General features: G+C 37.8%; 1 protein-coding gene across 1 annotated transcript in view; it reads right to left on the bottom strand.

The window, feature by feature from the left end:
* The window catches only part of LOC143431069 (zinc finger protein castor homolog 1), an 83,367-nt gene extending 57,316 nt beyond the window's left edge, over positions 1-26,051 (bottom strand). The window contains exons 1-3 of the mRNA XM_076907575.1: positions 26,021-26,051; positions 25,388-25,809; positions 23,643-23,925 (exon numbers count right to left, since the gene is read on the bottom strand). Coding sequence (XP_076763690.1) covers positions 23,643-23,925; positions 25,388-25,809; positions 26,021-26,051 — 736 coding nt within the window. The remainder of the gene's footprint in view (positions 1-23,642; positions 23,926-25,387; positions 25,810-26,020) is intronic.
* Positions 26,052-26,955: the final 904 nt, after the last annotated feature.

The raw sequence follows: 26,955 nt of genomic DNA, 5'->3' as shown, positions 1-26,955 counted from the left end.
TGAGAAGCTTCTTTCTCGCTCTATGGAGTCTCAACCCCCTCCAAACCCCTCTGAGAAGCTTCTCTGTCGCTCTGTGGGGCCTTAACCCCCTCCAAACCCCTCTGAGAATCGTCTTCCTCGGTTTATGGACCGTCAAACCCCTCTGAGAATCTTCTTTCTCGCTTCAGGGACTCTCAACCCCCTCCAAATCTCTTTGAGAACCTTCTCTCTCGCTCTATGGGGCCTTAACTCCCTCCAAACCCCTCCAAACCCTTCTTAGGACCCTCTTTCTTGCTCTAAGGAGTCTCAACCCCCTCCAAATCCATCTAACGACCCTCTCTCTCACTCTGAAGGGCCTCAACCCCCTCCAAATCACTCGCAGGACCCTCTCACTCGATCCAAAGGACTTTAACCCCCTCCAGATCACTCGCAGGGGCCTCTCGCTCGCTCTATCCTCGCAGTCGATCCTCGGAAACGTCGCCTCCCACACCGTGGCGGTCCTCGCCGCGGGATTCGAGGCCCACTGGGCCCAAGCGCGGCGGTTTTTTTCAGAATTTGAGTCAATAAAAAATCGCCTGGAACAAAGGGACGAACGGCCGCCAATTTCTCAGCGGATAACGTCCCTGGCCCTCGCCTAATCACGCGCGAGCATCTTGACTTCTGTTAGGTGTTAAAAATGGGCCCCGCGGGGACCTGCGCCGCTTTATCTGCCCCGCTCGACCACTCTTTTTCAACGTGTCGCGGTTTTCATAGTCTTTTTACAGAGTTTTCTATGTTTTTCTTTTTTTGGGCTGCGAGGGAATATTAAAATTTGGAAACGTTATACGAGAGGGTATTTTAGAAGGTTTCTTATAGCCAGCTACGAGAAATTACGCGGATGGGTCGTTAATAAGGCCCAGCGTGCTCCCTGTGGTGAGCTTTCGAGCAGTATCGCCGGATCGAGATCACGCGAATACGAGAACCATCGTTTCTCTTCATTTCTGGGACTTCGAGCGTGGTTTCTGGCGGTTTCGAGGAGGATAGTTGGTGGATTGATCTGAATATGGGGTGATTTAGGAGTGAACAAGTTTTTCAGTTGTGAGATGTGGGTTTTGGGGTCGAGAAATTGGTATTTTGATGGGTTTTGTGGTGAATTGTAGGTTTCGAAGATTTTCAGGTGGAGTATTGGGATTTTGAAGGGTTTTGTGTTGGAAAATTGGTATTTAGAAGGGTTTGGTGTTGAAAGGTAGATTTTGAAGAGTTTAAGGTGATAAATTGTATTTTGGAAGGTTTGAGTTTGGAAAATTTATGGTTTGGGGATTTGCAGTTGGAAAATACTTAATTCAAAGCTTTGAAGTTAGAAAATTCTTATTTTTAAGGTTTGTAATCAGAAAATTGCTAATTCAAAGCATTGCATTTAGAAAATTCCTATTTCAAAGCTTTGAAGTTAAAAAATTTCAATCTCAAGGCTTTGAGTTAAGAAAATTTCTATTTCTAAGCTTTGCATTTAGAAAACTTCCAACTTCAAAGCTTTAAAACTAGAAAATGTCCAACCTCAAAGCTTTGTATTTGGAAAATTCCAACTTCAAGGCTTAGAATTTAGAAAACTTCAAACTCCATAGCTTTGCAGCTGAAAAATTCCTATTTCAAAGCTTTGAAATTAAAAAATTCCTATTTTTATGTATTGCATTTAGAAAATTCCAACTCTAAAGCTTTGAATTTAAGAAATTCCAACTTCAAAGCTTTGTAATAGGAATTTTCTAAATACAAAGCTTTGAAGTTGGAATTTCTTAAATTCAAAGCTTTGGAATTGGAAATTTTCTGAATGCAAAGGTTCAAGGTAGAAATTTTCTTATTGCAAAGGTTAAAAATAGAAATGTTCTAAATACAAAGCTTTGAAATTGGAATTTCTGAAATCCAAAGCTTTGAAACTGGCAATTTTCTAAGTGCAAAGTTTTAGAGTTGAAATTTCTTAAATTCAAAGCTTTGAAATTGAAATTTTCTAACTGCAAATGTTTGAACAGGAACGAGAGAAAAAGAGAGAGAGAACGAGTCTGTCCATAATTTATGAAAACGTTTCGCGATGGAATTTCCGTGGCGAACATATCGTGGCGGGCATTAAAAGCTGGTCTAATCTTAATATTCAAATTCAGCGGCGAAACCGCGCCGGCTCGACGACGGGGGTGGGACGCGGCTGCAGTTCCCTCGAGTCGAGGGGTTGCCACAAGTGGGACGAAGGGGACGCGCGCATAACCGATTCTCGAACTCATAAATTTTAAATTATGTCAAGCAAAAAGAAAGGACGCGGATGGGATCCGACCTCGGATGAAATAAGACGAGAACGAGCGCGCTGGGCCCAACGACGGGCCCCACCCCGTTGCTCCAGAAAAAGGACTGGCCCCCTCGACTGGAATCGCTCGATATTTCCCTGCGGTTTCGTTCGAATCCGCCAAAATCACTTTAATTGATCGACCATTAAGAGTTTCAATCGCAGCAAATTTTCTCAATTATTTCAATAATTTTTCTGTTCGCCATTAAACAATTTTCTAAGCCTCTTAAAAACGTTCTGACGATTTTGAAAAAAAAAAGTTCGCACTCGTTCGTAGAAAAAATTCGCTAAAATCGCAGCAAATTTCATAAACTATTTGAATAATTTCTCAGTTCGCCATTAAACGATTTCTAAGCTTTCTAAAAGTGCTCTGACACTTTGTAAATGTACTCCTTACAATTTCAAAAAATTCTCCTTCGTTCATAGAAAAATTTGCTGAAATCACAGAAAATTTCACAGATCATTAGAATAATTTTTAATTCGTCGCTAAATAATTTTCAAGCTTTCTAAAAATGCTCTGACGCTTTGTAAATGTACTCTCTTCAATTTTAAGTGCTCTCGCTCGTTCACACTTTAGTTCAACCACTAAGAATATGTTTAAAATCCCAGTAAATTTCACAAATTATTAAAATAATTGTTCAACTCGCGATTAAATAATTTTTAAACATCCTGAAAATACTCTGACACTATTTAAGTGTATACCTTTCAGTTTTAAAGGCTCTCACTGGTTCGTGTTTCTTTATTACGCCGTTCAGAGCCAGTCAGAGTTCTGCGAAAGGTGACAAGCGATGGAGTAAAAAGGATAAGAAAAAAAAAAAAAGAAGGGGAAGAGGAGAGCTGGAGGGACGCACACGTTTTCCATACGCGAAACGGTTTTACGGTTTTACCAGGCGAAATTTGGGGGCCTCCCATTACCGCGAAGGGCCCAAGCGAGTCGAATTTCCGGCATTAATTCGACATTATGCGATATTCAAATCGGGCCCCGTCCTGGGTCTAACGAGCTCCTACCCTCTTTTCCTCGCCAGCCCCTTCTACTATGCACGCCCTCGAGGCTGTCGGCGTTTTTGTCCTCGAACGCTGAGGATCTCCCTTCAGGATCGTTGCTGGGCTGAGAGCTCGCTTTGTTTCGGGGATGCAACCCCCTTTGTCATCTTTTCCTTTCTTTATTTCGTTCTTTCTCTATTTTTTTATTTCTTTCTCTCTCTCTCTATCGCTTTCGAGTGAGAATTTTTTAAGCAGAAGGCTTTGGATTTCGAATTTTATGGATACTAAGCTTTGCAGTTGGAATTTTGTAAATACAAAGCTTACAAATGGAAATTTCCTAAATGCAAAGCTTTGAGATAGAAATTTTCTTAATACAAATCTTCAAAGTTGGAATTTTCTAATTCCAAAGCTTTGAAGTAGGAATTTTCCTAAATTCAAAGCCTTGGAATAGAAATCTTCTAAATAAAAAGCTTTGGATTTGGAATTTTCTGGATACTAAGCTTTGCAATTGGAATTTTGTAAATACAAAGCTTAGAAATGGAAATTTCCTAAATGCAAAGCTTTGAAATAGAAATGTTACAAATACAAAGCTTCGAAATAGAAATTTTCTTAACACAAATCTTCAAAGTTGGAATTTTCTAATTCCAAAGCTTTGAAGTAGGAATTTTCCTAAATTCAAAGCCTTGGAATAGAAATCTTCTAAATAAAAAGCTTTGGATTTGGAATTTTATGGATACTAAGCTTTGCAGTTGGAATTTTGTAAATACAAAGCTTAGAAATGGAAATTTCCTAAATGCAAAGCTTTGAAATAGAAATTTTCTTAATACAAATCTTCAAAGTTGGAATTTTCTAATTCCAAAGCTTTGAAGTAGGAATTTTCCTAAATTCAAAGCCTTGGAATAGAAATCTTCTAAATAAAAAGCTTTGGATTTGGAATTTTATGGATACTAAGCTTTGCAGTTGGAATTTTGTAAATACAAAGCTTAGAAATGGAAATTTCCTAAATGCAAAGCTTTGAAATAGAAATTTTCTTAATACAAATCTTCAAAGTTGGAATTTTCTAATTCCAAAGCTTTGAAGTAGGAATTTTCCTAAATTCAAAGCCTTGGAATAGAAATCTTCTAAATAAAAAGCTTTGGATTTGGAATTTTCTGGATACTAAGCTTTGCAATTGAAATTTTGTAAATACAAAGCTTAGAAATGGAAATTTCCTAAATGCAAAGCTTTGAAATAGAAACTTTCTTAATGCAAATCTTCAAAGTTGGAATTTTCTAATTCCAAAGCTTTGAAGTAGGAATTTTCCTAAATTCAAAGCCTTCGAATAGAAATCTTCTAAATAAAAAGCTTTGGATCTGGAATTTTATGGATACTAAGCTTTGCAATTGGAATTTTGTAAATACAAAGCTTAGAAATGGAAATTTCCTAAATGCAAAGCTTTGAAATAGAAATTTTCTTAATACAAATCTTCAAAGTTGGAATTTTCTAATTCCAAAGCTTTGAAGTAGGAATTTTCCTAAATTCAAAGCCTTGGAATAGAAATCTTCTAAATAAAAAGCTTTGGATTTGGAATTTTCTGGATACTAAGCTTTGCAATTGGAATTTTGTAAATACAAAGCTTAGAAATGGAAATTTCCTAAATGCAATGCTTTGAAATAGAAATGTGACAAATACAAAGCTTCGAAATAGAAATTTTCTTAACACAAATCTTCAAAGTTGGAATTTTCTAATTCCAAAGCTTTGAAGTAGGAATTTTCCTAAATGCAAAGCTTTGGAATAGAAAGTTTCTGAATATAAAGCTTTGAAGTCTAACTGCAAAGCTTAGAAACAGGAAATTTCCTAAATGCAAAGCTTTAAAATAGAAATTTTCCAAATACAAAGCGTTGGAATAGAAATTTTCTAAATACAAAGCTTTGAAGTTCGAATTTTCTAATTCCAAAGCCTAGAAGTAGGAATTTTCTAACTGCAATGCTTTGAAGTAGATGCTAAGCTTAGAATTGGAAATTTTCTTACTGCAAACCTTAGAAATGGAAATTTTCTAAATACAAAGCTTTGAAATAGGAATTTTCTAAATGCGAACCTTAGAAATGGAAATTTTCTAAACAGAAAGTCTTGAATTTGTAATTTTCCAAACCCAAACCTCCAAGTTGCAAATTTTCCAAATAAAAAACTTCAACATAGAAATATTCTTTCTCAAGACCCTCCAACAACCCCTTTTCTCTCGCGATTTCATCTGCCAATTACTTCATATTCGCATAAAAACAAATCCTCAAGATATTAAAGTCAAAATGGTGGTTCACATCTTCACAACCTTTACAACTTTACAAATCACAAACACACACACACACAGCATTAAAACCCTCTCAATCTAAAATTGAGAAATTCTTACTCAAATTTCCAACAAGCTATCCAACAGAATTCTACAAAAGTGAACTAAATCTAAATTAACCCTTTACTCTCGATGAGACGACATTTTCGATTTGGTGGCGCTGCAACTCGACACAATCTCGCGTCTAAACGAGTTCATATTAATTATTCAATTAACATACTTAATAACATATTACATATCGATATATCATCTGTATTTACACTTCGAAAAAAATATAATAATCGAAATTGAAGTTTTGCAGCGATATTTCTCGTGAAATTACACAAAACACTTACCAAGACATTCTGAATTGCCAGCATCTCGTTGGTTATGGCTGCCACTTCCGGTTTCACTGTCTGCCACACAAATTTTTCCATTTCTCACACACAACACGTCATATTTCCGTTTACACTTGCTCTCGCACTTGCCACAAATTGTCATCGCTGCTACTATTCACACTTGCTCTACCACAAATTCAATTACGATCAATTGAAAATGAAACTCGCGTTAAAATTTCGCGACGAATGTGCTCGCTACGACCGTCGAGGCTGCACTGACGCTCCAAACACGTCGCATTAAATTTCAGGACCAAAGTCGTCGAGGAATTTTACGTCACAAAGTCACTTCGCAACTGAAGAAAACGTAAACAGCCTGAGAGACCTATTCGCGAACCAATACTTCGCATCTGTCGACTGGAGATAACGAAATTTCAAGAAGTTCAGCGTAAATACAGCTGCTCGAGTTGCCAGCGAAATATTGTGCACAGGGTTAAAATTCTGATTCACATTTCTAGCTAAATTATTCTGAAATACTGATTCAAATTTCTAGCAGAATTATTCTGAAATACTGATTCAAATTTGTAGCAAAATTATTGTAAAACTCTGATCCAAATTTCTAGCAAAATTGGTTAAAAATTCTGATTCAAATTTCTAGCAAAATTATTCTAAAATTCTGATTCAAATTTCTACCAAAATTATTGTAAAACTCTGATTCACATTTCTAGCTAAATTATTCTGAAATACTGATCCAAATTTCTAGCAAAATTGGTCTAAAATTCTGATTCAAATTTCTAGCAAAATTAGTCTAAAATTCTGATCCAAATTTCTAGCAAAATTGGTTTAAAATTCTGATTCAAATTTCTAGCAAAATTATTGTAAAACTCTGATTCAAATTTCTAGAAAAATTATTGTAAAACTCTGATTCAAATTTCTAGCAAAATTATTCTAAAATTCTGATTGAAATTTCTAGCAAAATATTCAAGCAAGATCAATCTTTGCAATTTTAAATACCTAATAACAGTAAAATATCATCCAAATCTATATTAAAACCCTACAAATCCAAAATTCTGAAATTCTGATTCAAATTTCCAGCAAAATACCACCCAAATCGACATTAAAACCCTCCAAATCCAAAATTCTGAAATTCTAATTAAAATTCCTAGCAAACTATCCAATAAAATTCCACAGAACTGAACAAAATCGATATTAAAACCCTCCAAATCCAAAATTCAGAAATTCTAATTAAAATTCCTAGCAAAATACCATCCAAATCGATATTACAACCCTCCAAATTCAAAATTCTGAAATTCTGATTAAAATTTCCAACAAAATACCATCCAAATCGATATTAAAACCCTCCAAATCTAAAATTCTGAAATTCTAATTAAAATTCCTAGCAAAATACCATCCAAATCAACATTAAAACCCTCCAAATCCAAAATTCTAAAATTCTAATTAAAATTCCTAGCAAAATACCATCCAAATCGATATTAAAACCCTCCAAATCCAAAATTCTGAGATTCTAATTAAAATTCCTAGCAAAATACCAGGCAAATCGATATTAAAACCCTCCAAATCCAAAATTCTGAGATTCTAATTAAAATTCCTAGCAAAATACCATCCAAATCGACATTAAAACCCTCCAAATCCAAAATTCTGCAATTCTGATTGAAATTTCTAAGAAAATAAGTTGATTCAAACATTCGACATCCACACTGAAGGAAATGAGTAATTAAGAGGAAACCCTGGGATCTGTTCCGTTGTAAACGCGCGAAGCCTCGCTCCAGATCGCTGTAATTGGCCGCAGCCATCGATTCGTAGAAAAGGGTGGACGGTTCTCAAAGAGAGAAGATTAGCGCGAGGAGGACTCGGAAAGAGAGAAGTTCATTAAGATCGTCGAAGAGCACGGTTGCACCGTATTAGGTTTGGACAAACTGGTTTTCGCGGCTATTTTCCCTTCCCATCGTGCCTCGCGACTCTCTACCATCGCCCTTAACCCTTTATTTGGCCAACGTGCCATTCTCAGATCTCATATTTTACCATCCAGAACGGAATTTCCATTGTACGATCGATTATTTTAGCTTTTTCTCGTTTCTTAAGTTCTCGAGTTTCATTCTATTCCTCGAAAAATAAATTTTCATCGAAATTTCCATCGCACGATCGACTATTTTCGCTTTTTTTTAACTTCTTAAGCTCTTAGTTCTCATATTCTATCATCGAGAAAGAAATTTCCATCGTACGATCGAGAATTTTTTTTTTTTTCATTTCTTAATTCCTCGAGTTTGACTCTACTCATCGAAAAAAAAATTCTGATCGAAATTTCCATCGCACGATCGACAATTTTATTTTTTTTTTTGACTTATTAAGTTCTTAGTTCTCAGATTCTACCATTGAGAAAGAAATTTCCATCGCACGATCGAGAATTTTATTTTTTTTTTTTGACTCCACTCATTGAGAAATAAATTCTGAGTGAAATTTGCATCGCACAATCAACAAATTTAATTTTATTTAATTTCTTAATAAAGGTTTGATCCTTCAAATTTTAATTTCTGATCGAAATTTCCATCCTACAATCACCAAATTTAATTTCTTAATAAACTCTTAGTTCTTCAATTTTTTTTTTAATTTTAGGGAGTTTAAGTCTACTACTCATCAAGAAATAAATTGTGATCGAAATTTTCATCGTACAATCACCAAATTTAATTTCTTAAGTTCTTAATAAACTCTTGGTCCTTCAATTTTTTTTAATTTTAGAGAGCTGAACTCTACTCATCGAGAAATAAATTCTGATTGAAATTTCCATCATACAATCACCATATTTAATTTCTTAATAAAGTCTTGGTTCTTCAATTTTCTTTTCTAAATTTCTAATCAGAAATTTCCATCATACAATCACCAAATTTAATTTCTCGATTTCTTAATTTTTTAATAAACGCTTTTTTTTAATTCTAGAGAGCTTGAGACTTCGACTTCCGTTCTGTTTATTAATAAGACGAGCGTGTAACGTGCATCAAGCGAACAATTCGAGGCTCTATAATTGGTGTTCCGCTCAGTTGCCAGAAAGAAGGTGGAGCGGGTAAATTAGAGACGAACGATTGACACGATATAATTAGCTCTCGAGAGCGTGGAATCGATTAAACGCGCCCTCTGCGCGATTCGAGCCCCTTTCGCGTGATTTCGCGAGCATTTTCGAATCTCGCACGCGCGAAAACGCGCGCGTAAAAAAAGAGGGGCACGCGATCACGCGAACCGACTATTCTTGCGCTGCGAACGCGCGGAATACCCGGAAGTGGCGGTCGCGAACGGAAGAATCGAAACGCCGCGACGCGTTCTATTTTTGATCTGGAAAAATCTGCCCAATTAATTGGCTGTCGATGTCAGAATAGATCGGTGAACGCATCAGTCGCGAGCTATTTCGAAAATAAATCGCGAGCCTAAAAAAAGAGGGTCGAGGGTCTTGCGCGATCGAACGCTATTTTTTAAATTAATTCAATCAAGCAATTTTTACGGTAATTAAGAGGAGATTGTCTGATAGAAATACTCTCGAAAACTACCCTGCAATGTTAGAAAAAAAAAATTTTAATAAGAGTTGCAAACTTAGTTGTTAGTTGCACATTTTTAATTGTATTTCTATTTCTTCTGACTGAATTAATTTTTTTACAGACTCAAGAAGGTCTCAATTGTGTTCTAAATTAATTTCTAACACTTACCACTATTTATTCTGACCTAATGAATTTTTTTACATACTCAAGAAGGTCTCAATTGTGTTCTAAATTAATTTCTAACTCTTACCCCTATTTATTCTGACCCAATGAATTTAATTTTAGACTTAAAAAGCTCCCAATTCTGTTCTGATTTAATTTCTAATTTTTAGACTTACTTATTCTGACCCAATTAATTTTTTACAGACTCAAGAAGGTCTCAATTGTGTTCTAAATTAATTTCTAACTCTGAAACTTATTTATTCTGACCCAATAAATTTTTAAAAACCTCGAAAAGGTCCCAATTCTGTTCTGACTTAATTTTCAACCCTTAGACTTATTTACTCTGAGCCAATTAATTTTTTACAAACTCAAGAAAGTCCCTTCTGCGTTCTAAATTAATTTCTAACTCTCAAACTTATTTATTCTGACTCAATAAATTTTTCTACAGCCTCGAAAAGGTCCCAATTGAGTTTCTACGTGAATGAATGAACGCCAGATTAATTTTCGAGCGACAGTGGAAAATGAAAACGAACGAACCCCATCAAGAATTACTTTTCCTGGGAAATCTCACGAACTGACGAGAGGAAAAACAAAAAGTGATCATTCGCGTGGGAGAAGCGTCTTGGTCGAGTCGAAAACACATGGTCGTCGTTTCGTACAGTCCCCGTTGAAAGCTGTGGACCCATCAGACTCGCGATTCTCTAAAGGGTGCCACGCAATCGTCGTGAGATCGTTTTTCTTTCGTTTTTCTTTTACTTGGCGATTGCACAAAATCTCCTCGAGACATTTGCCAACTATTCATCACTGGCAATTGGCAAATTACCGCGTCACGCGTCTCAGAATCGAACGGAAACAATGGGATCACCGATTATATTTAAATCGCCGCGACGAGTGCCATTTTCTGTCTTCTGATTATTCTTTCGTACTTCGTTCGCTGAGTAAATACGAGGGCAGAGGGTTTAGGTTACTCCTTTTCGATATTACAATTTGTTTTCTACCCTTTCTACCCTCTATTAATCATTTTTTACTAATTTTTGTATTATTCAGAATCAAGACAATCATTTTTAACTTCATCAGTGAAGTTTCTATAAAATTCTTCATTAATTTGCTAGTGAATTTCTAAATTACAATTTGTTTTCTATACTTCTACCCTTTATTAGTCTTTTATCTCACATTAATTATTTTCTAGTAATTTTTATATTATTCAAAATTTTAAAAATTGCTTTTAATTTGATCAATAGAAGATTTACAAAATTGTTCACTAGCTTACTAGTGAATTCTTAAATTAAAATTTATTTTCTACCCTCTTAGAACCTTCTATTAGTCTTCTACTTCATATTTATTATTTTCTACTAATTTTTACATTACTCAAAATTTGAAAAATGGCTTTTAATTTGATTAATGAAGTCTCTACAAAATTATCCACTAGTTTACTATGTTCTTTTCACCTCCAGAGTGATTTTCTAAATTAAAATTTGTTTTCTACTCTCTATTTGTCTTCTACCTCACATTTCTAATTTTCTACTAATTTCTATATTACTCAAAATTTAAAAAATTGCTTTTAACTTCATCAATAAAGTCTCTAGAAAATTCTCCACTAATTTACTATATTTAATTCTCCATTAATTTACTATAATTAATTCTCCATTAATTTACTATATTTCTTCCACCCCCAAAGTGAATTTCTAAATTAAAATTCACTTTCTACCCTTTATTGGTCTTTTACCTCAGATTTATAATTTTCTATTAATTTCTATATTACTCAAAATTTACAAAATGACTTTTAAATTGATCAATAAAGCCTCTAAAAAATTCTCCACTAATTTACTCTACATTTTCTACCCCAAAAGTGACTCAATCAGCCCTCAAACAAATTAAATCCCTTCAATTCCCACTGCGTCTCCCCGAATCACGAGCCTTTCACGAAAAATTCCAAATTCCCTCACAGAGGAACCAACTCTGTCCGCGTCCAGGGCATAAGGCCCCATCAGAACGTTAACCATCGCTCATCCAGAAGCATCTCTCAGCCAGCATAAAACATTATCTATCAAAAGGACTCTGTGGAAGGCGAAAACCGGAGAAAAAAGAGCTTCGAAAGTGGGTGGAGGAAGGCTGCGAGGCCCTCGCGAGGGTGAAAGAGGGGGAGGGGGCAGAAGAGAGAGATCCTGGCCGCTGTCGTTGTCCTCCAGGCCCAAGCGAGCGGATCCTCTTCGGCTAGGAATGCCCGCTGATGGATTGGTCATCCGTGATTAATTTGACAAGCTGACTTTCTGGTTTTCGGAGACTGACAAGGGCCAGCAGGGGCCTCCGCGCCGCGGGGCCTAATGGGCCCTCTGCCTCCACCTTTCTCGACTACGCTATCTCTGGCCACGAATCGATGGGCCCCTCTACGCGCTCGGATTGTTTGAAAAATTAATCGACCCTCCGTGGAAACGCTAATGGACGCGGGGCAAAGGCTTCTCTATGACGTTACCAGGGCGCGTTGACCCGAAATATCGCCTCAGGGATAACGAGGACCCCTTCTCGATACTGGCGCACTGGACAGGGAACCGTCGAACGTGCTCGTTTCTTCTTTGGTACTCAGAAATATTACTCAATTCCTTGTATACGTTCTGCAAATTTTTTTATCTGTTTTATACTCAGAAAATTGAAGATCTTTCTTAAGAATGAGAGTAACGAAGCCTCCATTAATTAGAGAGATGATTTTTCCATTAAATATGAAAATAAAATTCCTTCTATGGAACTTGAAAATATTATTCAATCTTCTGTTTCCATTCTACAAATTTTATTTTTAATTTTGTGCTCAGAAAATTGAGGATTATTCTTTTTAGAATGAGAGTACTGAAGCCTCCATTAATTAGAGAGAGACAGAGTTTCTCCATTAAATATGAAAATGAAATTCCTTCTATGGAACTTAAAAATGTTATTCAATTTTCTATCTCCATTCTACAAATTTCATTGTTAATTTTGCGGCCAGAAAATTGAAAATTCCTTTTTCAAAATTAGAGTAACGAAGCCTTCATTAATTAGAAATAAGGTTTTTCCATTGAATATAGAAATAAAATTCCTTTTATGGAACTTAAAAATATTATCCAATTTTCTATTTCCATTTTACAAATTTTATTCTTAATTTTGTGCTCAAAAAATTGAAGATTGTTCTTAGAACGAAAGCAATGAGGCCTCCACTAATTACAGAGAATGTTCTTCCATCAAATATGGAAATAAAAAAGGTACATTCTCTGTTTGGGCGTCGATAAGCAGAGACGAGATCGACAGCACAGTTTTGCTTCCTCTGGCTTTCGTTGAAACCTTTGATAACGTAATCAAGAACGTGCGATCGTCGATAAGAATCGCGAGCTGTCCGTGGAGAACGATGGAGGAACGTGGTTCACGCGGAAACCTGGTAAGAGTCGTATCTCGAGTCGATCGATGGCGGATCTGGAGAACGCTGTCTCGTTGATTTACTGCGAGCGTTCAGAACGGACGTGGAAAAGCGGGGGAGAAGGATCGATACGATCTACAATCGAAAACTCTAGCTTCTCAGTGTGCTCAGCTGTTCGATACTCTCGCAATTAATTTGCAATTTCGTTCGACATTCATCTGATATTAATTTTGATTCGTAATTGTGTTCTACAATTTCTGAGAGGCATTGAAGAGTGAAAGAAGCACAGAAGACCAGTTGAGAGTAGATATTTTACAGCTTTGAGCATTCCTTGAGCAGATGACTCTATAAGCACTCAGCTGTTTGAAATGTTCTTAATTAATTTTCAATTTTATTTGATATTTATCAGCTGAACTAAAACTTAATTTGCAATTGGGTTTCTTTGCTCCAAATGGAACACTTTGAGTTCTAAAATTTGCAAAATAGATTCTACAATAAAGGAAACATAGAAAAATAGTTGAGAGTAATTATATTAAAGTATAGTTTGAGATCTCTGTGAGAAGACGGTTCTCCAAGTAATCAGCTGATCTCTGGTGAACAGGAACCTTAATTTCAAATTGTGTTTCTTTGCTTCAAATAGAACACTTTGCATTCTAGAATTTGCAAAAGAGATTGAACAATAAAAAAAAGAGCACAGAAGACAAGTAAATATGTTAAAGTATAGTTTGAGGCTTCCAAACGTTCTGAATTAATTTCCAGTTTCATCTAAAATTGATCAGCTGATCTCTGATAAACCATAACTCAATTCAGAATCCTGTTTCTTTGCATTCTAAAATTTTCAAAAAAAGATAAACCAGCAAAAGAGCCACAAAAGCTCCAAAGAACCAAATTAAAATACATTTCACAGCCTCCACGATTACTATAAAAAATCTTGCCACCATTCTGTACAAAAAAAATCGAATATCAAGAGAAAAAATAAATCACTGATGGAAATGAAGATATTTCTAAAATTTACAAAAAAAGATTGATCAATAAAAGAGCCACAAAAGCCTCGAAAGCCTAAATTAAAATACATTTCACGGCTTCTACGATTAAAATAAAAAATCGTGCCAGCATTCTGTACAAAAAAAATCGAATATCAAGAGAAAAAATAAATCACTGATGGAAATAAAAATATTTCTAAAATTTTCAAAAAAAGATTGATCAATAAAAGAGCCACAAAAGCCTCGAAAGCCCAAATTAAAATACATTTCATGGCTTCTATGATTAAAATAAAAAATCGTGCCAGCGTTCAATACGAAAAAAAAAATGTAATGGAGCGAGAAAAAGTGAATCACAGAAGGAAATAAAAATATTTAGAACGTCTCGCGAGGGCGACACCCGCGTAGGAGAGTTCGACGCGCCGGAATTGAACAAATAAATCCGCTCTGGGTTCCGTTATGGCAGCAAAGTGCGCCCCGTTAAAAGAATCCCATTGAATTCTAAATTTAAAACGACTGTCCGAGTGTCAGCCACCGCTGACGGGCAAAATAAACAAGATGCGTGCGCGAGGGAGCCGAAGAAAAACTGGGGACTGGCGTGGATGAACGTGGGGAGCGAAAAACAGGGCCACACGTTTCCATCTTTCGCTACGAAACGCTCGTTCGCGGCACTGATGGTGTTAATTTCGTCGAAAAAACGATGCACGCCTCTGTTTTTCTGCGTACTCAGCGATTTTGGTACTTTTCAGCCTTTGCACGTTGCCTATGAGTGCTGATAATTGCTTGTTTTTATTCTATTCTGTCGTTCATTGAAGATTTTTTAATGTTTCTTCTGGTTCATTAAGAGAATTTGAGCTAAAACTAAAGTAAAGTTGATAGAATTATTTTTTTGTAAGTTTTTCTGGAAGATATATTGGCAATTTTTAATATTGTTTGCTATTTTTTAGTCTGAATTTTTGTTCATTCAAGAATCACAATTTTTCAGATTCAATTCAGAAGAAATTAAATCCATCAGAATCTAACTAATTACTTTCAATATTGCTCACAGCTATTAGCATCCACAGAATACTAAAAATAAAAATAATAGTTTGCTATCTTAGAAATTTTCTTCATTCAAGAATCACAAATCTTCAGATTGAATTTAGAAGAAAATAAATTCATCAGAGTTTAACTAATTACTTTACAATATTGCTCACAGCTATTAGCATCCACAAAATACTAAAAATAAAATAAAACTAGTTTGCTATCTTTTAATTCTTCTTCATTCAAGGATCACAATTTTTCAAATTAAATTCAGAAGAAACTAAGTCCATCAGAGTCCAACTAATTACTCTCACTCTTACTTACAACTCTCATAATACTAAAATTAAAAAAAGATAATTAACTATCTTTTAGTATTATGAGGGAGACTATTTAGTTTTTTCTGAAGAATTAAATTTTTATAAAAAAGATAGCTAACTGTAGTTTAGTAAAACTATTTTTTATACTTAGTATTCTGTGGACTCTGAAAATTATAAGCAAAATTCAGAGCAATTAATTACACTCTTTTTATTTCTCCTATAATTTCATTTAATTTCTTCTGAAAAATTCTGATTTATCAAAATTATTAACTACAGTTAGCTATCTTTTATATAAAAATTTAATTTTTCAGAAGAAACTAAACACTCTGAAATAGAAAAAAAAGAACTGAACTACCATGTAGCCATTAAAACTCGTTTTTTAATAAAAATTTAATTTTTCAGAAGAAACTGTGAAATAGAAAAAAAAGAACTGAAAGACCACAGAGCCATTAAAACTCGTTTTTTAATAAAACTTTAATTTTTCAGAAGAAACAAAACACTCTCTCTCGCAACACAAAAACCAAATATCAACGTCGACAGAAAAATTCGTCTCCAAAATAGAAAAAAGAGAGCTGAACGACGACGTGGCCATTAAACCACGTCGATAATTTCCTGGAACGTGAAAAATAATTCTCGAGACACGTGTAAATAAGCCATTCGACGAGGGCCGTACGAACGTCAATAATCCTCGGATGTGCCGTGGTCTGACTCAGAGCTTAATTGACGACCAGAAAGAGAGACAGAGAGAAAGAGAGAAAGAGAAAAAAAGGAGATCCAATTGACCCGGAAGCGGACATCAGCGACAGTCGCGAGCGAATCCTCCTGCGACGGGTTACTGAATTCGTTTCGATCTTTCCATTAGCGTACGAACGAAGTCGAGAGAGAGACGAGAGAGAGAGAGAGAGAGAGAAGGAGGCCTCACGTGTTCAACAGAAGCAGCCCTAGTTCCTCGCAGTCGCTCGTAACGGCTTTCATAAAAGCTTCCATAAAACGTAGCCGCGATTCCAGTCGACGTGGATCCCTTCGTTTTTCACCCAACTGCTGTTAGATCCCACTTATCGCGATATTCCAACCAGACCAGCGGCCATTTAATCCTGCTCGACGAATTCAATGGTTCTGGAAACATTTTTCGAGAGTTTCGCGTGGCTATTGTCGCCAAACTTGAGCACCCAACGCTACAGCACCCAAGTTCAGAAATATTGTCTTTTCTGGCGTTTTTAAGATTTTAGGAGATTTCTTTTTAGATTTCATGACGATTGAACGGTTTTCGAAACATTTTTCGAGAGTTTCGCGTGGTTATTGTCGTCAGAAATGAGCACCCAACGCTGCAGCACCCAAGTATAGAAATATTCTCTTTTCTGGCGTTTTTAAGTCACAATAGTAAAAATTGTCAGCGTTAAAATTCGAGAAACGATTTTTCGAAGGTTTCTAATGGTAATTATCGTCAGAGAAGTGCAGCCAACGCTACAGCACCCAAGTATAGAAATACTCTCTTCTTTAGAAAATTTTTGTGAAAATTGCCAGCGTTAAAATTCGAATTATTGTCTGCTAAATCAAAGATGACGCTCAGAGAGATTTTGTGACGATTTTTCGAGAGTTTCTAATGGTAATTATCGTCAGACAAGTGCAGCCAACGCTACGAAAATCCACAAATGAAATCGTCCTCGTTTCAGTCCCCTCAGTTTCATAGTTGAACCAGAAAAAAGGTATCGCGCAAATATAATTAAAATTGCCACGAAACCAAAGAACAGACTCCACTGAACGCACAAAAAAAAAAATTGCAAAAATCTATCGATTAACAATGGCGTAAAAAATCCGCGAGTAGAGCTCCAAGCTTTCACAGTCTCGTTACTGAACTTCCGCATTAAAAAAATTCTTACACTATTAAAACTACATCAATACAATTAAAATTGCCACAAAATCAAAGAACAGACTCCAGCTAACATATAAAAAAAAAATTGTAAAAATCAGTCGATTAACAATGGCGCAAAAAATTCTCTAGTACTCCATAGTCTTCTTCTCGACCTCGCGCATTGAAAAAATTATTACACTAATAAAACTAGACCGATACAATTAAAATTGCTACGAAACCGAAGAACAGACTCCACCCAACGTATAAAAAAAAAACAGCGAAAATCTGTCGATGAACAATGGCGTGAAAAATCCACAAATGAAATCGTCCTCGCCTCGATCCCTCAGTTTCGTAGTTGGTCGAGAAAAGGGGTATCGCACGGGGTTTCGACGCTTTTATGTCCCTCGTGTAGGCCACTCGAGCACGTTAGAGGTATTGAGCATGGTCTGTACGAAGGTAGAGAGAGAGTAAGGTCTGTCGCAAGATCGAAATCGGAGCTGCTCCGTTGGGAGACAAAAGGGCCCGGGTCCGGATGACAGGAGGTGTCGGGAGCCCTTTGGGATCGGCGACCTGTTGAATCTCCGCCGCGCGTTTATTGTGAGAGGCCAGAGGAAGAAAAAAAACCCAGCAGCAGAGGCTGAAATACGTTAACCCTTATCTGAGCAGCGTTTGACAAAGAAAAATCGTGGAACGCCGCTGCCAGCATTATTAAAACTGGGCCCCCCTCGCGAACTCGAGACGATTCCTCTCAAATAAAATCTCTGCGACCACCATCTTTGATTTAACAGACAGTAATTCGATTTTTAACGCTGCCAATTCTCACAACAAATATTAGTTTTAGTAGTGGGATCATTTTTTTAATGCGTAAGGTCAAGAAGAAGAGTATGGAACACTGGAGAATTTTTTGCGCCCATTGTTAATCGACAGATTTTCATTATTCTTTTTTTATGCATTGGTTGGAGTCCGTACTATGAACTTTCAGCGATTTCAATTGTCTCGCTTCAGTTTTGTTAGTGCTATAATTTTTTTAATGCGTGAGTGCAAGAAGAAGACTAGAAAAGCTTCGAATTCTACTAATGAATTTTCCACGCCATTGTTAATGAGCAGATCTCCATGATTTTTTTTCTATGCATTGATTAGAGTTTGTACTATGATTATTTGGCAATTTTAATTATCTTGCTTCAGTTTTGTTAATGCTACAATTTTTTTAAAGCGTCAATTCAGGAAAAAGACTACTTAATCTTCGAACCCTACATCCACGCCATTTTGAATAAACAGACTTCCATTATTTATTTTTCATGCATTGATTAGAGTCTGTACTATGATCTTTCAGCAATTTTAATTAACTAGCTTTAGTATTGTTAACGCTATAATTTTTGTAATGCATAAGATCAAGAAGAAGACTACAAAAGCTTTGAATCCTTATTTCCACGCCATTTTGAATAAGCAAATTTCCATTATATTTTTTTATGCATTGATTAGAGTCCATACTATGATCTTTTAGCGATTTCAATAATCTCGCGTCAGTTTTATTAGCGCTAGAATTTCTTAAATGCAAGAGTGCAACAAAACGACAGAACAACTGTTATTAATTGCGTTGCTCGGTGAGTTGCATCCGCGTGACGATGGAAGAATTAAATGGCGACGTGCCAGGGATCCTAAACTCGACTTAAGAGCGGAGAAGAAGCAATAAAACGAGAGTGAGAGTAAAAAAATGCGAAGAAAAGGCGGAATTCTCAGTGAATTCTGCTGTTAAATTCAGAAACCAATTAAAAGGACGAGTGTTTTCATTAATAGTCGACAGAAATCGAGGGAATCCTCAACGCGAAGCGTCTCTTCGGTCCCCGCCAGCGTCGCCACCCACGCGAGCCTCGCAGAGGAACAAAAGCCGACTCTTGCTCGCCGCGTTGTATCTCTCGGATTGATACTTGCGAAAAGATCGCGCATAATTTATCATGTAAAAGCGGCGCTCGCAGAAAACCGCGTGTCGCCGCTGAATCGCCTTGAGAACGAGGCTGTCTCTTCAGCCTCTTCACAGAGGCGTCCAGCCTTTTCTATGAACCCTGACGTCGCCTCTGTCCAAGCGATGGAATGCGCCAACCATTCTTGCTTCACCTTAAAAACCGTCCAACGACCAATCGAAACCGATCTCACAGTGACGAACGAAAATAAAATATAGAAAACACTTTTTGAAGCCAATTTGGGGGAATAAAGAAGACAGTGGAGCACAATATTCGAGGGTGAATCGAGTCAGAGTGTCTCCAGAGAGACTAACAAACAATCGAGACGAATCTCACAGTGAAAAATAAGAATTTCTTCTGAAAAAAAATGCGAAATACATTTCAGAGTCAATTTAGAGGAATACTGAAAACAGTGGAGCAATATTCGAGGGTGAATCGCGTTAGAGTAAAAGAAGAGAGACTAATAACTAATCGAGACCAATCTCACATTAAAAAATAAGAATTTCTTCTGAAAAAAAATATAAAATACGTTTTGAAGTTAATTTGGAGGAATGCAGAAGACAGTGGAGCAATAATCGAGGGTGAATCGAGTTACAGTGTCTCGAGAGTGAAAAAAAGAGAGACTAACAAATAATCGAGACAAACTTCACATTAAAAAATAAGAATTTCCTCTGAAAAAAAATAGAAAATATATTTCAGAGCCAATTTGGAGGAATAAAGAAGGCAGTAAAGCAATATTCACATTAAAAAATAAGAATTTGCTCTGAAGAAAAATACAAAATTCATTTCAGAGTCAATTTAGGGGAATGCAGAGAACAGTGGAGCAATATTCGAGGGTGAGTCGCGTTAGAGTGAGAGAAGAGAGACAAATCTCACGTTAAAAAATAAGAATTTCCTCAGAAAGAATATAAAAAATATATTTCGAAGTTAATTTGAGGGAATGCAGAAGACAGTGGAGCAATATCGGAGGGTGTCTCGAGTTCGAGAGTGTCTCAAGAAGAGAGAGAGGGGGTGGTAATCCTGGAGGATGGAAAGCAGAAAAGCCGAGAGAGGCGGTGGTGGACCAACGATGCCTCCACGTGAACCCATTAATCATCCCAGCCGGATAAAAGGCGGGAAGGATGAAAAGAGAGGGCTGGACAAGCTCGAGGCATCCGTTTGGAATGAGAGAGACGAGTGCGCAGGCTGCTCGTCCGAGAGGATCATTTTTTATTTCGCCTCTTTTCAAAATTCATCGGTCCCCGCTATTGTCGAGGGCCACGAGGGGCGATGGAGGGGGCAGGCTGGCTCTTTTCGACGGGGTGGAGAAGAGATTCATTAACTGATAACGCGATTCTTTCTTCGGACGTTCTACTCGGCTGAAAATGATATCCGCCACGGGTGGGGGCCATTTTGGACACCTGTTGAGACTGACTTGAATAAAAATCGTTCGTTCGCGCTGGCCAGTCCTCTTATTCCACCTTTTAATATCATTAAAATCGCCAATTCTCTTTCTACAATCAAAAATTTCAAAACTTCGAAGCTTCGCGTTGGCCAGTCTTCTTTTAATTTCATTAAAATCGCCAATTCTCTTTCTACAATCAAAAATTTCAAAACTGAAGCTTCGCGTTGGCCAGTCTACTTTTAATTCCATTAAAATCGCCAATTCTCTTTCTACAATTCAAAAATTTCAAAACTGAAGCTTCGCGTTGGCCAGTCTTCTTTTAATTTCATTAAAATCGCCAATTCTCTTTCGACAATCAAAAATTTCGAAACTAAAGCTTCTCGAAGGATTAATCTTTAGTTCGAAGTTAAAACCATTTAACACATTACAGAAGCAAGATTTCTGATTTCTGAGACGAAACAAGTCACAGTTTAATATTTCTTGCTTCACAATTTACTTTTTATTACTCAAGATTCGAGAATTAAACATTTTCTTGCTTTAATTCAAGGTTGAAACCATGTGACACATTATGGAGGCAAGACTTCCGGTTTTCGAGACGACACAAGTCGCATTTTAATATTTCTAACATCAAAATTTACTTTCTGTAATTTAAGATTCGAAAATTAAACAACTTCTGGCTTTAATTCGAGATTAGAACCAAATGACACACAGTGGAGGCAAGATTTCCGGTTCCTGACATACTGTGGAGTCACAATTTCCGGTTCCTGAGACGAAACACATCGCATATTGATATTTCTAGCATCACAAATTATTTTTTATAACTCAAGATTAGAAAATTGAATCTTCTCGCTTTAATTCGAGATTAGAACCAAGTGACACATTACAGAAGCATGATTTCCGGTTCCTAACATTCTGTGGACGTACAATTTCCGGTTTCTGAGACAAATCACATCGCATATTAATATTTCTAGCATCAAAAATTACTTTTTATAATCTAAAATTCGAAAATTGAATCTTCTCGCTTTAATTCGAGATTAAAACCATGTGACACACAGTGGAGGCAAGATTTCCGGTTCCTGACATACTGCGAAGTCACAATTTCCGGTTCCTGAGACGAAACACATCGCATATTAATATTTCTAGCATCAAAAATTACTTTTTATAATCTAAAATTCGAAAATTGAATCTTCTCGCTTTAATTCGAGATTAGAACCAAGTGACACACAGTGGAGGCAAGATTTCCGGTTCCTGACATACTGTGGAGTCACAATTTCCGGTTCCTGAGACGAAACACATCGCATATTAATATTTCTAGCATCACAAGTTACTTTTTATAACTCAAGATTAGAAAATTGAATCTTCTCGCTTTAATTCGAGATTAGAACCAAGTGACACATTACAGAAGCATGACTTCCGGTTCCAAAGACGAGACGAGCCACATCGCATCCGATTTCACGCGGTCAGTTCCCCAGCAATAGCCAGAACGACTTAAATCGCGTCGAAACCAAGATCGTTCCCAGCCTTAATCGAGCGACAATAGCCAAGAAGAGGGTCCTTTTACATCGACGTAAGGTCAGCTTACATAATCGAGGGGGGGTCGAGGAGGAACTTAGAACGATGAGTCACTCTCTCTCGAGAAATTCATAGAATTCCACGCACCATTTTCCATTTCTCCTCAACAAAACCACAAACCAAAGATTCGACGTCGAACAATTTGAAAAAAAACGAAAAAGTAGGTTTAAAGAGAATTGCGTAACTTTTTTAAGGAAGTGGAGAGTCGTGGCTGGCGATGGACCAATCAGTAACGACGGAAGGCAAGCAAGATTGCCACTCGCAGAGAAAGATTCATGGAATTTCACGAAACCAAGATTCGACGTCGAACAATTTGAAAAAAAAAACGAAAAGGTAGGTTTAAAGAGAATTGCGTAACTTTTTTAAGGAAGTGGAGAGTCGTGGCTGGCGATGGACCAATCAGTGACGACGGAAGGCAACCAAGATTGCCACTCGCAGAGAAAGATTCATGGAATTTCACGAAACCAAGATTCGACGTCGAACAATTTGAAAAAAAAACGAAAAGGTAAGTTTAAAGAGAATTGCGTAACTTTTTTAAGGAAGTGGAGAGTCGTGGCTGGCGATGGACCAATCAGTGACGACGGAAGGCAAGCAAGATTGCCACTCGCAGAGAAAGATTCATAGAATTTCACGAAACCAAGATTCGACGTCGAACAATTTGAAAAAAAAAAACGAAAAGGTAAGTTTAAAGAGAATTGCGTAACTTTTTTAAGGAAGTGGAGAGTCGTGGCTGGCGATGGACCAATCAGTGACGACGGAAGGCAAGCAAGATTGCCACTCGCAGAGAAAGATTCATAGAATTTCACGAAACCAAGATTCGACGTCGAACAATTTGAAAAAAAAACGAAAAGGTAAGTTTAAAGAGAATTGCGTAACTTTTTTAAGGAAGTGGAGAGTCGTGGCTGGCGATGGACCAATCAGTGAGGACGGAAGGCGAGGAAGATTGACTCGTCAGCGAGCGGAATTCGCAGGGACCGTCGACCCACGCGCTCGCTGGAAACGACGGTTCCTTGCGATCTCAAAGGCATCCATCGATCGCCAGCCGACTTTATGAGTTATAAGTCGGCCATCTTGAGCCATCGCATATTCACGTGCGCGCATACGCGATGCGCTGGCAATATGTAAGTGCCACACATTCTGTTCTGGTTGCAGGCTGGGTACAGTCGGCTCTAAAACTCTGTTTACCAAAGTCAGAACCAACGAGTGGCTCTCAGCCTCGAATTCGAACCGCGAGGATCGATTGATTTCGCGCCAAGCGTCGACTGTGCCAGCCACTAGCAGTTGTCAATCGTTCGTCCCGTAGGCCAGCCCCAAATTTCGCGGCAGCCAATCGTCCACAGCTGTTCCTCGATGCCCGTTTCCAACGATTTCTCCTCGAGACGCTGTGCGTCGCGAATAACAAAGACGCGGCTGCCATTCGTGGCCTCCAGTCGACGCTTGTTTCGTCGCACGCGAGCGTGTCGAGGCATTGCAGAAGGTAACGCCCACGTAGCGAGCCTTTAAATCGATCTGTCTACGCGATTTTAGATCGAGAGCAGGATAAAAAGACTCACCGTGAGGCTGATGGCCAGTGGCTGGGTTTAAGAAGGTCGCTGGGAGCTGCTTGCTGACCGCCAGCTCGCCACTGGCCAATCCGTAGATCGCCAGTAACTCCTGCATCGTCGACTCAGCGTACTCCCTCATCCCCTCGAAGGGTTTCTTCTCCTCGCAGTCGATGTCTCCGTCCACGTCCTGAACTCTGTCGTCCTCGAACGGCGTGTCGTCCAGGCGACCTGAGTCTGCGTCCAGAACTACGCTGCCGCTTTTCTCTGAGGACTCTGAGTTTGGACTCCGCGCCTGGTCGATCAGAAGGACAATAATATGATTCGTTTAAGTGTGCAGAAGGTTTTATCAAAACTTAGTTCAATTTAGAATAAAGACTCTTCAATACCTTGTTTTCTACTTTATGAGTTTCTAAGGTTTCATGTAGGGGCAATATGAAGTTTGGCATCAAGGTTTCCATGGTTGGACAATTAAAGCAAGAAATATGGTCCATTTAAACTATGTACAAGGTTTTATGGAAATCTAGTGCACTTCACATTAAAGAGACACCAAAGAAACAATTTTACTTTATAAGTTCTGAGGCTTCCACCATGTGGTTTGATACAGTGGCAATATGAATAAAGGTAGATGGAAGGTTGATATTAAGGTTTTCTTGTTTGGTCAATTAAAATAAATAATATGGTCCATTTAAGCTATATACAAGGTTTTATGGAAACCAAATGCACTTTAGAATAAAGATACTCCAATATCTTCTTGTCTACTTTATAAGTTTCTAAGGCTTGATCTAATGGCAATATAAATAAAAGTAGAAGGAAGATTAGCAACAAGGTTTCTTTACTTGGACAATCAGAACATAAAATATGGTGCATTTAAACTATATACAAGGTTTTATGGAAATCAAGTGCATTTCAAACTAAAGAAACCCCAAAGGAACAATTTTACTTTATAAGTCTCTAACTCTTCCACCATGTGATTTGATTCAATTACAACGCGAATAAAAATAGAAAAAAGCTCTGCATTAAAGTTTCTATGCTCTAATCTCAAATTAGAAAGTTTTAATAAACGAAGAAAGTCTTCTCTACTTTACAATTGGTCTCTAAAGCCTCCCCCATGCGATTTGATATAGCAGCACCCCAAATAAATCCAGAAACAAGCTCAGCATCAAACTTTCTATGCTCCAATTGTACATTAAAAAGGTTTACTAAATAAACCAATGCTCCAACAACAAATCACAATATTTAAAATTGCGAAAAGGGGCTCCAAAGTCGGTTCTACCTTCCTTCACACGACTAGCCATAGTAACACCTCAAATAAACCCAGCAACAACCCCAAAATCAAACTTTCCACCCTCAAACCATACACCACAAACATTAAACCCCAAAGAAGATTTAACACCCCAAATAAACCTAGAAACAACCTGAAAAATTAAACTTTCCACCTTCAAACTATACACCACAAACACTAAACCCCAAAGAAGCCTTAAAACCTCAAATAAACCTAGAAACAGCCCCAAAAATCAAAGTATTCACCCTCCAACCACACATTAGAAAGGTTTACTGAATAAACCAACGCTCCAACTGCAGATCACAAAATTTAAAATTGCAAAAAGTGACTCCAAAATCAGTTCTACCTTCTCTCACACGACTATCTATAATAACACCCCAAATAAACTCCGAAACAAGCCCAAAAATCCCAAAATCAACGTTTCCACCCTCCAAGCACACACAAAAATCAAAAAACCCTGAGAAAAACTTACTTCAGTGCCAGGCGAGTAAAGTTTCTGCGCCCTAAGTTGCTCGAGCATGTACTTATGCCTCAACGAGTCTCCACTGTCGTCATCAGCCTCAGAGGACGGCGGTCTGGTGGCGACAGAGAGGTCCATAGGGATGACCTCGTTGTTGTTGAGCCTCTGTTTGGCCCTCTCGTCAGCAGGCAGCAGCATGGTCTTCCGTTCGTACTCGAGAACCTCGCTGGAGCTCTCCTCGATGGCCTCGAGCTCCTCGTCGTCCCTCTCGGACTCGTCAGAGACCTCGACCATCCTGCTGCTGATCGGCTTGAAGTTCTTCCGTTTGTTGCGCGGCTTCTGGGCCTGACTGTCGTACTGCGAGCCGCTGTCCTGCTCGACGGTCCCACGACGGGTCGTCGCGTAGTTGTAGACAGAGTCAGAAAGCATCTCCGCTGGTGGCAAACGAATCGAGGCGTGAATGAAGCGAATTTGGGACCGCGGACCCGGACGAGTGGCTCTGCAGGCGATCCAGGCCCACGGTCAAGGGAAACAGTGCCTCTGACGCTTCTAACTGACCCACTGACTCGATTTCTCAACCACGACACGCGATTATTCAACATTTACTCGAACTTCAACGTTACTCGCGACGATACTGGGACTTACTGGGGCCGTACGGGCTGGTCACGGCTGACATCTCGGTTCGTAGCTCGCCAGCTCCTCAATGCATCCTGCAACAGAGAGAAAACGCTGGTCAATTTCGATTTGATACCAAGAATGAGTTATTGTTTTTGTGAAACTGTGTTTAATAGATCGTTGCTTCCAGGAAGCAGACGGCTACGTCGAAGAATGCGCAGAATGGCTGGGTCAGCCTTCTCACTGGCCCAACGAGACCACTGATGGAACAAAGCAGTGATATTCGAGGCGCTGCGAGGCCAGCCTGCGATAACAGTTCTTGCTATGACTTCAAGGTCTTTGACCATTTTTTATATGTTAGGTGGAGTCTGTTCTTCGATTTCGTGGCGATTTTAATTAGATTGGTTCAGTTTTGGTTGTGGGAGAATTTTTTTAACGCACCAGTTCGAGAAGAAGAGTTGATACTAGTGGGGAATTTTTTGCGCCATTGTTAACGAGCAGATTTCCATGATTTTTTTTTTAAGCATTGACTGGAGCCTGTACTATAATCTTTCAGCGATTTTAATTATCCAGCTTTAATATTGTTAATGCTATAATTTTTGTAATGCGCGAGTACAAGAATAGGACTAGAAAAGCTTCGAATCCTACTAATGAATTTTTTGCGCCATTGTTAATGAGCAGATTTCCATAATTTTTTTTTTTAAGCATTGATTGGAGCCTGTACTATAATCTTTCATCGATTTTAATTATCCAGCTTTAATATTGTTAATGCTATAATTTTTGTAATGCGTGAGTACAAGAAGAAGACTGTAGACTGCTAGCGAATTTTCCACGCCATTGTTAATGAGCAGATTTCTACAATTTTTTTTTCAAGCATTGATTGGAGTCTGTACTACGATCTTTTTCATTTTTCATTACTCTATTTGCTTAGAATTAATTTTTTTTTTTAATTTTACATGAGAAAC

Source organism: Xylocopa sonorina, chromosome 16 (assembly GCF_050948175.1).
Source record: "Xylocopa sonorina isolate GNS202 chromosome 16, iyXylSono1_principal, whole genome shotgun sequence".
In the NCBI taxonomy this organism is placed as follows: Eukaryota; Metazoa; Arthropoda; class Insecta; order Hymenoptera; family Apidae; genus Xylocopa; species Xylocopa sonorina.
This window is presented reverse-complemented; position numbering and strand designations above follow the sequence as displayed.